General features: G+C 43.2%; 2 protein-coding genes across 2 annotated transcripts; one reads left to right on the top strand and one right to left on the bottom strand.

The window, feature by feature from the left end:
- On the top strand, positions 1–2,315 carry LOC311423072 (olfactory receptor 4N2-like). Its single transcript, XM_084496664.1, has one exon. It carries the CDS (start codon positions 1,329–1,331, stop codon positions 2,298–2,300), a length of 972 nt encoding a protein of 323 aa, XP_084352790.1. The 5' UTR covers positions 1–1,328; the 3' UTR covers positions 2,301–2,315.
- Positions 2,316–8,669: 6,354 nt separating this feature from the next.
- LOC311422741 (olfactory receptor 6E1-like) lies at positions 8,670–9,620 on the bottom strand (the record flags this gene model as incomplete). The annotated part of the gene is made up of 1 exon (XM_084496093.1): positions 8,670–9,620. Exon 1 carries the CDS (start codon positions 9,609–9,611, stop codon positions 8,670–8,672), a length of 942 nt encoding a protein of 313 aa, XP_084352219.1. The 5' UTR covers positions 9,612–9,620.
- Positions 9,621–15,211: the final 5,591 nt, after the last annotated feature.

The raw sequence follows: 15,211 nt of genomic DNA on the forward strand, positions 1-15,211 counted from the left end.
GTTTGTTTATTTCAAGGCATGATGAAAAATTTTGATATTTGACAGAAACATCAAAAAGTGTCTTAAAGGGTGTTTTTCTCTCTTTTTTCCTTCCTTATGTTCCTTTATTTCATTATTTTATTTTAATTAATGCAGTAACAGGCAGACATAGTCATGCATACAAACATACCATCTTTGCAGCAAAATGAAAGAAAGCTATTAGAGAAGAAAGGGAGACAAAATTTCATGTAACTTTCTTCTGACTCAGAAGAAACAGAACTGGAATTGGGAGGAATGACAGAACTTATTTTACAAGTCTTTCTATTTAACTAAAGTTGACTGTTTTTGTTTTGTTTTGTTTTGTTTTCTTTCTTTTTTTTTTATTTTAAATGTCTGTCTTTGTGAGAGATGAGTTAAAATCCACAATTTCATTCAAAATGTATGGAAATTTAAATGACTTGATCCATTCCATGGAAAAGCTCAATATGTTTTCAAAATCTCCCTTCAAGTCAATTCTTGGTGGATTAATTTCAGAGAGAGATTTAGATAATTGAATTTTCTTCATGGTTCCAATGGTCTGATGATTTCTTTGGAAAATTAGACACTGCTGAGGGATTTCTTTGAGGAAAGATGGAAGTCAGTATGTGATCTCGGCTCCCTTGAAAGACAATTGAGGAAAATATATTTTTTTAAAAAGTGCATGAATTGAAAAAATTTATGATGGAATTCTTTATTCCTTGGGCTGGTTGTACAGATATCATTGACTGTAAAGCGATTTTAAATTGTTCAGTTGTAATACACTTCAGATATGAGTGATCTATACTTAGCTTTCTTTCATAATCCGTGGATGTGATTGTTAGGTTTACTGAGTTATTGGAGTGCAATTCATCTAGACTTGTTTGACTGTCTACATTAGAATGAATTGTATAGTACCCTGGAAGGGCCTACTTTTGTCGTTTGGAAAGGATGTATACAGGAGTAGTTCAGATAGACAGTTACACTGTAAACCACAAAAAATAGCTTACTATAGGAGACTGGACTGATACTTTATGACTTACACTTAATCCTGGTGCCCGTTCATGGGGTGTAGAGAAAATGTGGAACACCTGATGACATGTGGATGTTTTCAGTTTATATTTCCAGTACAATGCCCAGGTTAATGGGAATCTAAATTACTAGCTTTCAAGTATTTCACCATAAGAAGCGCCTTAAAACTAGGCAATGGTCAAAGCATGTGCTTATTAGGCAGTCTAAGTATACCTGAAGTTAATTAAATATTTTAGTATATTTACACTGGTATTTGTTCATTTTTCTTTGATTACTGTTTTTCAGGGTTTTACAGAGTCCAAATGGAGTATGAGAACAACACAGTAGTTAAAGAGTTTGTTCTGTTAGGATTTTCTCAAACCCACAAAGTCCAGATGCTTCTCTTCTTCTTCTTCCTGCTGTTCTATATGATAATTCTCCCAGGCAACGTCCTTATCATTCTCACAATTCAAGGAGAGTCCCAACTGGGAACACCCATGTATTTTTTCCTGGCCAATTTGGCATTCTTGGACATCTGTTACTGTTGTGTGACCCCACCTAAAATGTTGGCTGACTTTTTCTCACACCATAAGACAATCTGCTACAGTGCTTGCATGGCCCAGCTTTTCTTCCTCCACTTCCTGGGAGCAGCTGAAGCTTTCCTGCTCATGGCCATGGCCTATGACCGTTATGTAGCCATTTGCAAACCTTTTCACTACACCAGGCTTGTGAACAGGGCAGTATGCTATGTCCTGGTTGGAGCTTCATGGGTAGGGGGCTTCATCCATGGCATCACTCTATTTGCTCTTACCATTGCTCTCCCCTTCTGTGGCCCCAACATCCTGGACAACTTCTTCTGTGATGTCCATCAGCTGGTTAAATTGGCCTGTGCTGATACTCACGTAGTGGAACTTTTGATGTTTCTCAACAATGGAGTTGTCATTGTCATGTGCTTTGCACTTCTGCTCATCTCCTACACTGTCCTGCTATTGAAGCTCCGGACACAGCCCTCCAAGGCAAAGAGCAAAATTGCTTCCACCTGTGTTTCCCACATCATTGTGGTTTTTGTCATGTGTGGCCCAGCTATGTATATCTATGTCTTACCCTTCCGAGCTGTCCCAATGGAAAAGGTTGTTGCTCTTTTCCATACAGTCATCTTCCCCCTGACTAATCCCATAATCTATACCCTGTGTAACAAGGAGATCAGAAGCTCAGTGTGGAAGCTGGTCAGCAAATACATTCTTACGTGTGGAAAAATAAAACAAACGAACAAACAGAGAAGTATTTTAAAGTAAATTGAACTGTTGTTGTTTTGTTCCTTAATAAAGTTCTCTAAGGAGCAATTCCATGATGTACATTATGTAAGAGCATAATGTATAATCAGTAATCTTTAAGAAATTTTCTTCCAGCAAAAAAAGCCATAGGGTGATACTAATTACAGTATGTAATCATTTAGAAAAGAACCAAGCAGTGTAAAGGAATCATATGAGTAGTGCTATGAAGTTACTGTTAAAAATATTTCTTTTCTTTCTTTCTTTCTTTCTTTCTTTCTTTCTTTCTTTCTTTCTTTCTTTCTTTCTTTCTTTCTTTCTTTCTTTCTTTCTCTCTCTCTCTCTCTCTTTCTTTCTCTCTCTCTTTCTCTTTCTCTCTTTCTCTCTTTCTCTCTTTCTCTCTTTCTCTCTTTCTCTCATTTTTTTTTTATTTTTGATAAATAATCTGGTAGGTGTTGAGACTTTCTAGAATTATTAATGAACTTGGGGTTCTGATGCAGAGAGTCAAAATGGTTGCAAGCATGTTAATTCAAGATTTCAGTTTATAGTTGAACTTTGAACTTTGAACGTTGATGCTGCCTCCCTGGAGGCATGACTGCCTCCCCTCTTCCATCACTGCCTTTGAATGAGTTGATTGCTTCCCCACAAAGGGACAATGTGTATACTGCTGGATCATCTAGTTTGTAGGCAAGCTTTTGCTTCTCATCCAACATAGCTAGTCATAGTTCACCACTGCACCACACTGGGGCAGTCCAAGGCGGGACAACTCTTCCAAGGCAGCAGTAACAGAGACATCACACACCCAGCCTCCCCTCTTCTCAAGCCTTCCCAACAACCAAGCAGGATGAGCTCCCAAGACATCCAGCCAGTTACTTCCTGACCTTTGTAAAACACTGCCTGTCGCACAAGCATGAATGGAGAACATTTTGCTCCTTGGAGCTGCAGCAGTACCCACCCCAACTGACCACAACCAGTACAGCACCTAGGAGATGCAGGGTACATCAGTGGGAAACAGTTTCCCCACTGCAAATTCCCTGCATGCCATGCCAGGTAGGCTAGCTCCTCAGCCTTGACATGGCTTCCCTTCTGTAATCACTCTTATTTCGTACCCAGCTGATGTGATTCTTGCCCCCTTGTCGAGAGACATGGGTCACCTCATGACCATGGCTCTGAAGCAAATGGGTCAGGGCTCTGCCCACAAATCCAGTCCCACCACCTGTGAAAAAGACAGGATATTAGAGACCAGAAGCAGCTTGCAAAGCTACCGCAGGAGTTCCTGTTACCATGGCCATCCTCCTAGGGTACACCACTGGGTCCTGATCACCCTCTCCCCAGCGCTCCCACTGCAGGCCTCCACCACTCCCTATACCCTGGCTCCACGCACTGCATCCTACCCCTCAGGGTGCCTGGATCCCAACTGCTACCCACATTATGCTGAATCACACAGGACATTGAGATGCTCGAGCGTGTCCAGAAAAAGCCATTGAAGCTGGTGAGGGGTCTGGAGGGCAAGTCTTATGAGGAGCGGCTGAGGGAGCTGGGCTTGTTCAGCCTGGAGAAGAGGAGGCTCAGGGGCAACCTTATTGCTCTCTATAGGTACATTAAAGGAGGCTGTAGCAAGGTGGGGATTGGTCTATTCTCCCACGGGCCTGGTGACAGGACAAGGGGGAATGGGCTAAAGTTGCACCAGGGGAGGTTTAGGTTGGGTAGCAGGAAAAAATTATTTACCGAAAGGGTTGTTAGGCACTGGAATGGGCTGCCCAGGGAAATGGTTGAGTCACCATCCCTGAAGGTCTTTAAAAGATGTTTAGATGTAGAGTTTAGTGATATGGTTTAGTGGAGGAATTGTTAATGCTAGGTCAGAGGTTGGACTCAATGATCTTGAGGTCTTTTCCAACCTAGAAATTCTGTGATTATGTTATTCTTTGATACCAAATAACAGAGAGTTTCAGGAGTGCATGTAGCAGAGTTTTAAAATCCACATGGTAAGATTTTTAGTTATCATCTGAACTAGAAAATGGTCATTGTGCAACCATTGTCTTTCCTGTAGCTGTTCAACTAGACTAACATTTGTGACGATGGGTGTACATGATGATGGGGAAAAACACCATGCAAGTAGAAAGTCTTCACATCTAATGTTGTTTCCCCTGCCTGTCCAGATGGAGGTGGCTTAGTCTTTAGTCTTCTTGGCTGGGACACTTTATAATTATTTTTTCCCCAGGGATGTACTTTTTGAGATGCCATTCTGCAGCCAGGATGCTCTGAACTTTCTCTAGCTATTAGGCAATTGTGAGGACTTGCCATTACTCGGACTTCCCAACAGGAACAAGGAGCTCCTGACCTGAGCTTCACGACAACTGTCTCTTGTCTCCTGCATATACTCATCCTCACTTTTGTGCCTTCAATGAACATCATTGCTTCTGTAACAGACGTGGCTTCAGGAAGGCAAAACTCCCTCAGCCCCTGTACCTGTCAGCTCACTCCCATTTCCATCGCCCATGATAGCTGCATCTTCATGAAAATTAAGCTGACCCAGAGCAGAGGAGCACCACAGCGAAGCAGTCTCTTACAGCACTGCTTCTTATCTCCTTTTCAGTCATTTTGGCATTGACAACAAACAGACTCCAGCTATGCAGATGTGGCTGGTTGGTACAGAGGGAAAATGGTTGCTGAGAGAAGCGTTTAATGCAGAGGTGAACCTTATGCAGAAAAGAGATTTGTTCAGAGAGCAGACATTTCTTTACCAGTCCAACCTGAAATTACCATGTTACAGCCTATTCATCCTCCTTTCTCCCAAGAATCCCCCTTTCCTTGTCATGAATTCCTTTGATAAGAAGACTGCCCGTTTCCTTATTTCAAGTGTCCCAACACAAAGCCCATCAAAGAACTGAAGAAATGATAGAAGTGAGCAGGAAGACCAGCAGCAGATACCTCCAGCACCTATGCAGTCTGTGCCACCTCACAACCAAAGACACAAGCTATGATACCGCTCCTGCCCTATCAACTCCTCAGCCACAAGTGACTTCACAAGCACCAGCTCAAGCCATGCGCATATGTTTTGGTTTAGGTATCAATTTGACTTATTATTTTTATTATTTCTAGAATGCTCTGTAGTTGTTAAAGAATGTATCTCCTTGTAGCCTAGCTTCCATGGTCATCACCCGTTGTTGTGACAGGAAAGTAATAACAAAGTTTGTTGAGGTTGTATTTCTGCTGATCCAAATACTTAAACTCCAGAAGTCTGGTGGCCCAAGTACAAATAAAATTGTAGTTGTAACTGGAGGTAAGTGCTGATATTTGTCATCTGTAATAAGAATCATAGAATCATTAGGGCTGGAAAAGACCCCCAAGATCATCGGGTCCAAACATCCCCCTACCACCAATATCACCCACTAAGCCATGCCCCTAAGCACCACGCCCAACCTTCCTTTAAACATCAACGGGGATGATGACTCCACCATCTCCCTGGGCAACCTGTTACAGTACCTGACTAGTCTTTCTGACAAGAATTGTCTCCTCATTTCCAACCTAAACCTCCCTTGGTGCAACTTGAGGCCATTCCCTGTACTCCTGTCATTAGCTAACTGAGAGAAGAGGCTGACCCTCAGCTCCACAACATTTCCCTTCAGGTAATTGTAGAGAGCAATAAGCTCTCCCCTGGGATCCTCTTCTCCAGACTAAACAACCCCAGTTCCCTCAGCCACACACTCTGGACTTTTGGTCCAGACCCTTCACCAGCTGCATAGCCCTTCTCTGGACACACTCCAGGGCCTCAATGTCCTTCTTGTAGTGAGGGGCCCAAACCTGAATACAGTACTCGAGGTGTGGCCTCACCGCAGCAGAGTACAGGGCAACAATCACCTCCCTGGTCCTGCTGGCTGCGGTGATTCGTGACACAAGCCAGGATGCCAGGATGTGTGGGCACAATGGCAGCTCAAGTTCAGGTGAGCATTGACCAACACACTCAGATCCTTTTCCTCTGCACAGCTTTCCAGCCATTCTGCTCCGGGCCTGTAGCATTGCATGGGGTTGTTGTGACCAAAGTGCAGGACCTAGCACTTAGACTTGTTGAACCTCATCCCATTGGCCTCTGCCCATCAATCCACCCTGCCCAGGTCCCTCTGCAGGGCCTTCCTACCCTCTGGAAGAATGAAACATCTCCCCCAACTTGGTGTCATCTGCAAACTTACTGAGGATGCACTCATTTCCCTTGTCCAAACGATGAATTAAGATAGTAAAGAGGAGGGGTTCCAATGATGACCCCTGGGGAACACCACTGGTGAACGGTCACCAGATGGATTTCACTCCATTCTCCACCACTCTCTGGGCCTGATCACTTTTTAACCCAGCAAAGAGTGTACCTGTCCAAGCCATGGAAGGAGATGAGGTTGGTGAGACAGGACTTGCCTTTCATGAATACATGCTGACTCGGCCTGATCCCCTGGTTGTCGCACATATGCCGTGGGATTGCATTCAAGATGACGTGTTCCACCACCCTTCCTGGCAGTGAGGTCAGGGTGACATACCTGTAGTTTTAAGGTCCTCCTTAAGAACCTTCTTCTACATGGGCATAGCATTAGCAAGTCTCAGTCATCTGGGACCTCTCCAGATGACCATGTCTGCTGATAGGTGATGGAAAGTGTCCCAGCAATCACATCCACCAACTCCCTCAAGCACCCTCAGATGGATCCCATCTGGCGCCATGGACTTGTGACAGTCCAGGTGGAGCAGCAGGTCTCTAACTGCTTAAAAAGACAGAGATCTCCTCTGAAAAGTCCAGTGGAGGTCCACAAAAATGATACAAGGCCTGGAGCATCTTCCCTATGAGGAAAGACTGAGAGACCTGGGTCTGTTTAGCCTGGAGAAAAGACTGAGAGGGGTCTTAATAATTTACAAATATCTTAAGTGTGGGAGGCAGAGGGATTTGGGCAACGTCTTTTCAGTGGTTTTGAGGACAGGACAAGGGGCAATGGCCACAAAATGGATCACAGGATGGTCTGCACGATGATGCAAAATAACTTCTTCACAGTGAGGGTGATGGAGCACTGCAACAGGCTGCCCGGGGAGGTTGTGGAGTCTCCTTCTTGGAGATATTCAAGTCCCACCTGGACACCTACCTGGGCAGCCTGCTCTAGGGAGCCTGCTTTGGCAGGCGGGTTGGACCCAATGATCTGTTGAGGTACCTTCCAACTCCTACAATTCTGTGATTCTGTGTGATTCTGTAACTGTTTCCAACTGTACTGTGGGGGTTCTTATACTCCTCGTCCCAGACTTCCAGGTCAGGAGGCTTAATACCCTGAGGATAATTGGTCTGACTACAGAAGTCCTTCTATGTTTGTGAACAGTAGGTCTAGCTGGGAAACCTCTCTGTTAGGCTCACTAGCCACCTGAGTCAGGAAGCTATCTTCCACGCACTCCAGGAATCTTCCAGACTGCTTCCTCTGGGCTGTATTGTATTTCCAGCATATGTCTGTGGAGTTAAATTCCCCCATGAGAAGTGCTGGTGATTGCACAACATCCGCCAGCTGCTTATTGAACACCTCATCTGTCTCTTCATCCTTGTTTGGCTCTTGTTGGTCTACAACAGACCCCCAGTAGGCTGTCTGCCCTGTTGGCCATCCCTTTATCCTTATCCATAGAAGTAATATACAAAGAAAAAGAAGAGATATCAAAGTCAGTAAAGATAACCAAATTCACTGGCTAAGAAATGTAAAGACAGTAAACAAGCTTTACAGGAGAAATTACTGATGTTACCAGTCCAAAAGGATTCAGTTCTTGTTAGGGCAAACATAAATCTACCTTCTCACCTAGCTGTATTTAAAGAACCAAACAGGAAGAATATCTCAAAAAAAAAACAAATAAACAAACAAAAAAGCACCATCCCCACCTCCACCACCAAAACCAGAACAACAACAACAACAAAAACAAACAAACAAACAAACAAACAACAACCCTCAAACATACAAACAACACACAGTGTTAACTTGTCTATATGTTACATCACAGTGGTTGTTACACATTGTTATGATCTCTTTATCAGCGAGTGCAGACAAAAATCATGGGTGAGTGGCTTTAAAGCAAAAGAGGGTAGGTTTAGATTAGATATAAGGAAGAAATTCTTCTGCCCTACACTGGGCAGCTGGGAGCAAATTTGGTTGTTAGCCAAGGCTAACACCAGAACCGAGTGGAAAGAACACACAGGCAAGACCAAGTGCAGGTACTGGTGGACTCGATGACCCTGCCTGTGTTGGAATGTCTGGGCTTCTGATAGAAAAAGGTACTATGTAACATTTATAAAGCATAAACCATTTGAATTCAGAGTCTTTAATTCATTTGCACAATGCTGATGCATCTGGGCAACAATTCAGTCACTTGGAGGGTCTACTCCAGCTCTCATGGGTGCCTCCGGGAGCTAGAAAATGCCTTTGACATGCTCTCCTTCAACGCTCGTTTGACTTGATTGTTCCTGAGTGAGTAGATGTATGGGTTAAGCATCTGAGTCACCACGGAGAAGAAGAAAGAAAGAACTTTGTCAGAGCCCTGCCCACCCCGCTGCGCTGTGCGGTTATACCTGTAAATAGATGTGCTGTAAAATACAGTCACCACCACAAGGTGAGCTGAGCAAGTGGAAAATGTTTTCTTCCTTCCTGAGGAAGATGGCATATGTAGGATGGTGATAATAATGCAACCATATGAAATGACAGTTATTGTTAAGGTACCTGGCACAATGATAATTGATAGGATAAACAGCAGTCCTTCAATGAACCATGTGTCTGTGCAGGACAGCTGCAACAACTGTGAAGTATCACAGTAAAAGTGGTTCAGGACATTGGGACCACAGAAAGGCAACTGGACAATCATAATGATGGGAGGAGACACCAGGAGAAAACTCACTGCCCAGCAAGCCAGGACCAGTTGGAAGCAAAATCTGTTGTTCATAATAGTCGTGTAGTGCAAGGGGCGGCAGATGGCAACATACCGATCAAAGGACATTGCCGCCACGTGGAAAAAAGTGCAGGTACCCAAGCAAAAGAAAAGCAGCATCTGAAGAAAACAGCCAGGCAGGGAAATTATTTTCCTCTCTGTCAGAAGGCTGTAGAGGGTGCTAGGAATGAATGTGGAGGTGAATGTGATTTCCAAAATGGCAAAATTCCTGAGGAAGAAGTACATTGGAGTCTGAAGAAAATGGTCCACAAGAGTGATGCTGATGACAGTAACGTTTCCAAACAGGATCAGGAAGTAGGCAATCACCAGAATCAGAAAGAGGATGATCTCCAAATGGCGGCTGTTGGTCAGCCCCAAGAGGACAAATTCCACTACTGTTGTGTGGTTCATTGAATCTTCATTGCTAGCGGAACAAGAAAAGACCCGTTTTGAGAACTAGTGGAAAACAACAGGACACAAGTCAATATGGTTTTATTAACATATAAGGGAGATACCAGTAAGTAACCCCCTGGGAGAGACTGGAGCAACCGCAGTAACTACATTTAAACAATCTTTTTCAGGTAGATAGGGTCCCAAGCACCATTTGCAATGCCTAGTCCTCATTCCAGTTCGGGCAACACATATGGGTCCCCTCTCAGGACAGCTGAGAGGGCTACATGTGCGGGAACTGTTTTCGACCTTGGGACCATGAATGTCTGAATGGTAATGACAGTGTTTATTCCCCATCAACAATAGACAGAGACTGAAGCAGATTAGACACAGTAGTGATGGAAAAAGTAGTATTGCAGAAAATGAACTTGCTGCAGTTATAAGGAGCTAAAACGACAAAGAGAGAGGGAAAGAGACTTTACAAAGAAAAGGCTGGATAGATGGGATCAGTGCTCCAAAGACAGGTTTGTAGAGCTGGTTACCACTGAGCAAAGGGAAAATGTACCAAGGAATGGATGGATACTACACTAAGCAAAAGAGGGAGAAGGGGGAAAGTATAAGAAGAAATTCTGTTTACTTTTCATTTAACCTCAGCACTATAGCTCCAATGGATCAACTCTGATGCTGATGGTTTCTTCTTTGTGGCACCTGTCTCCAAGTATCCTGCCACAGTACACCATCCTGCCCTAAACTCAGACAGGTACTTTGTCCAATGCAATGTGTCTAATGCACTACTGTACTATATTACTGTAGTAGTCACTACTGTGGTTGCCATTACTCTGTGGAAGTGAAGGGGAGGCTCAAAACCTTGGATGATGCCCCTCAACTCAACCACGCTGTTTTCTTGCAGGCTTACCAGATACTATCTATGGCATTTCAGCTGCACTCTCCCTCCCTTCTCTCCCAGATACCAAGCCTCTTAGCCCTAAAAAGAGATGTGGAGCTAGTTTTGCACTCAGATCTCCCAGATTTTATCTTGTGTCTTTGAATCTGGTTTCACACTCATTTCAGACTCACTTCAGCTATTTCTGAATGATTAAAAGGAGTACCAACATGAGTTTCCAGGGAAGGCAAGCACACCTTAGACAACACATAGCCCATACCAAACTTGCCATCTGGTTTTCTCTTTTCAAGTGCAACTTACAAAATATTCAAGAAAAGGGTAAATCTGAGTGAGAACACTATGACTATCCTGATCACACTACTCCCGTCAGTTCTTTCTCCTTTGGTGCACTTGGTGTCAGCAAAACATGGGCATTTATTAGCTACATCTCATGGCTGTTTCTCCAAACAAACAAAAAACAACAAACCACACACACACAAAACAAAACAAAACAAAACAAAAACCACACATGCAAATAGAACACCCCCTTCCCCCACATTATCACATAAAGTATAGGACATCCTTTTTTAATACCACAGATGGACAGACATTATCTGGAAGCTGAGCTTGGTCCTTTAAAACCAGAGACTCCCTCGGTAACATATTAAAGCTTTTACTTGAGTTTTAAAAATGAGCCAGTCATTTTTCCAAGCCCTTATCCAGTTCTTCTTTCCCTATCTCCAAAACAATCACGCCCAATCTCTAAGAAGTGCTCCAAAGAGTTACCAATATATCCACAGCAAGCCAGGATGCTTCAAAAAGAAGTCTAATTCTGATGTTTCTCCTCTATGTAGTCTGACTTCCAGCAAATAAATTTCCACTTTTGAGCTCCTTCTTATAATGCTGTCAGTATTTTACACTGTTGTACTTCCTCACTGCGTCAAACCTCAGGGACCAATTTGGTATCGAAATCTGCCAAATACCTTCTGGGAAAACACTTCTGAGAGTTTAAAGATCAGCAAGAACATAGTCGTACCGTAGAGAAAATGAGGTTGGAAAGCACCCCTGGAGGTCCAGTCTCCTGCTAAAAGCAAGCTAACTTCCAAGATGGACAAGGTTGGTCATGACTTTATCTACATAAGCTTGGATGTCTTCAAGTATGGGGATCCCCCAGCTTCTCTGGGCACTGCCCGTGCTTCATCATTTTCATTGTGAGGTGTAATTTCCTTCTGTCCAGTGGAGGTTTCCTTGTTTCAGCCGTGACTCTTGTTCTTTCACTGTGCACTGTGCACAGGCATACGTAATCTTGGAGGCTGCGGTGAAGAGAGAGAGATGGCTTACCCATTACTGCAACAGGCAAAACAGACCTGATTCGGGGAAGATTACTCTTATTTATTGTCAATTAAAAATAGAGTTGGCTGGCAAGAAACAAAGACAGAACTAGAACATCTCTTGTAGAATCCCGCGCCCCTCTTCTTTGCAGGTTCTGCTTCACTCCTTCAGTCCTGACTCGTCCCTGCCAAGTGACGGAGGAGGGGTGGGAATGGGGATTGCGGTCAGTCCATAACAGCTCCCTGTCTGCCTCTTCTTCCTCACACTTTTCATCTGCTCCAGTGTGAGGTACCTCCCACAGGATGCAGTTCTTCATGAACTGCTCCATGAGGTGCAGGGGGGCGACCTGCCCCATCCCTGGATATGTTGATGGTCGTGCTGGATGGGGCCTTGGCCAACCTGATCTTGTGGGTGGCATCCTTGCCCATAGCAGGGGGTTGGAGTTAGGTGATCCTTATGGTCCCTTCCAACCCAAGCCATTCTAGGATTCTAGGATTCTAGGATCATGATCCTCTCCATGGGCTGCGGGGGAATCACTGCTACATCACCTAGAGCACCTCCTCTCCCCTCTTCTTCACCGACCTGGGTGTCTGCAGAGTTGTTTCGATCACATTTTTTCTCACTTCTCTCACACATGTGCTGCACAGCAGTTTTTACCGTTTCTTAAATATTTTGTCACAGAGGTGCCAACAACATTGCTTATGGGCTTACCTATGCTTAGCAGTTGGTTTGTTTTGGAGCCAGATGGAAATGTCTGTGTCCCCAACAGGGACAGCCTTGTTCTCTTCTCACACAGGCCACCCTTGCACCTTCACATCACTGACAAAACCTTGGCACATAAACTCACAACGCTCAGTACACCCCCTTTTAGAAAATATATATATTATATATAAATAATGCAACTGAAGCATCAGACTTTCTAGGTGGATGAATGAATAGGTGGAATCAAGGTGGTATGGTATAGAGGAAGGCAAGAGATGGAGTCTCTCTTTAAGCATCATTAATGCGTATAGTAAGAATAGTGGATAATGTCTTTATTTTTATTCCTTGGAACAAAAGGAAGAGTTGGACAGAACAACTTAACGATTTCAGCTAACTGTACACAGTAGACCTGCCTATGAACATGATAGAGAATAGTTCCCAAATGACCCCAATAAAACAAGAATGGGATTAGTTGTCTTGTGCTCCCCAGGTGAACACATTAAAATTGAAGTAGTAGATTTAACAGGCCTTCTCATAGCACTGCATATTAAAAAAATACTGAAGTAAGGAGGGATCTGGAATTCTGTCAACATCTGAATTAAATAAAAATTTGTGTAGGATTTCCATTACCTGCATTGTGCTTCATTTGACCTTAGCTTTTCAATTTACATATATACCATTCATTGGGAATTTATGCAGTTTATTATCAAACCAGGAGGCAGACATATCTTAGCATTGTGAACTTTAGTTTCAGGCAATGACACTTTTGCATGCTGCAGTGCTGGGTACCATAATGCCTAAATGCATTTTTACAAGGTTCCTTTTAGGTCAGAGTCCCAGTAGTGTTTCTCTCTCAAACTTGGAGAGATGTCAGTAGGAAGCAGCATAGGCCTTACACTTTTATGCAGTAAGGATACTACAGGCCGTTTCCTCCTTTAGCTGTAAAAGATAATTATTCGTTGTGGCTGAAAGTAGTTGTCATTAAGCACTTTGCCACACAAGTCATGCAGAAGGACCATGGCACCTTCTGGACAGTGAAGAAGGACAGTGAAGCACCAAAAGGTTGGTTGTGGTTTAACCCAGCTAGAAGCTAAGCACCACACAGCACCACGCCCCATGGGATGGGAGAGAGAATTAAAAAAAAATAAATTAAAATGAATGCTTGTGTGTTGAGTTGTGTGTTTTGTGAGATAGTTTATTAGGACAGAAAAGAAAGGAAAATAATAGTGATAATAGCACTACTACTACGAATGTCTACAAAACATCGTTCTGCAACAATTAAACTGTCAGCGTGTTATCAACATTATTCTCATCCTAAGTCCAAAACACAGCACCTTACCAGCCACTAGGAGGAAAATTAACTCTATCCTAGCCAAATTACCAGGAAAAAAACAATAAATCAAAAGCAGAAATATCCTTGGGAAAGAGTGATAAGGAGTACACCTAAAAGTCTCTTCAGGAAGAAAAACATATCAAATGTCTTTGGATCAATAACATGATCAATCCATGGATTTCTTCCTACCTTCCTTTTAAAAAATGTGTACATTACATCAGGAGTCTGTTTATTGAGGAAAAAATGTCCCCTTGAAAGCTTATTCCAGGAATTTCTCCACATACGGTTGATGGAAGGGCTGAGGAAAATTATTTTGAGTGTCAAGTGAGCAGCAGTAACTTTCCTCAATTCCAGGGAGCAGCTTTGGTTGTGTCATACTCTAACAGGTATAGAATAACTTTGTTAAGGCCTTCATATATGGTGATATTGAATGATAATGATTAAAAACTAACCATTGTCTCTCTGTTTTATTAATGAACATGAACCAAGTTATGCTTTGTTTTAAAGTTTAAAACAGGCCTAATTTATCTGTCATCTAAACACTCCAATGACAGTGGTCAATAATTCCTTAGTGTGTGGACATATACATATTGATTTATTTATTTTCAACACAAGCTGACTGATGCATACATGGACTGATCTCTGCTCCAAAATATATCATGTTGTAGATGAAATGCTGTGTCTCTTGTGAACAGAAGTTTAGCTTGGTTTACATGATGGTGGGGCTGAGTGCAGACTGATATGTCATCATTCAGTTAAGGAGGAATGTGGAGAATGATCAGCCATTCAAATTGACAGTGTAGTGCAACAGGTTGCAAGTGACCACTAACAATTAAAATACATCAATTGAAGTTGTATGAAGGCAGCTGAAGGATGTCCATGAAGATCATATACTCACAGAACATCCCAAATTGGAAGGGACCCAAAAGAATCTTTGAGTCCACCTCCTGGCTCCACACAGGACCACACAAAAATGAAATCATAATTCTGACAACATTGTCCAAACACTTCTTGAACTCTGGCAGGCTTGGTGTCACTATCACTTCTTTGGGGAGCCTGCTTCAGTGCCCGACCAGCCTCTTAGTGAAGAACCTTTTCCTAATACCCATTCTGAACCTCCCCTCTCACAGCGCCATGCCATTCCCTTGGGTCCTGTCACTGTCCCCAGAGAGCAGAGATATCTCCTGCCCCTCCGCTCCCCTCATGAGGAAGCTGCAGCTGCAGGCCTCCCCATGAGGCCTCTCTTCAGACTCCTCTTCTCTAGGCTGAACAAACAGAGTGACCTCAGCCACTTCTCATATGTCTTCCCCTCTAGACTGTATAACATATTTGTTGCCCTCCTTTGGACACTCTCTGATAACTCTATGTAGT

Source organism: Aythya ferina (genome assembly GCF_964211825.1).
Source record: "Aythya ferina genome assembly, chromosome: 23".
Taxonomy (NCBI): Eukaryota; Metazoa; Chordata; class Aves; order Anseriformes; family Anatidae; genus Aythya; species Aythya ferina.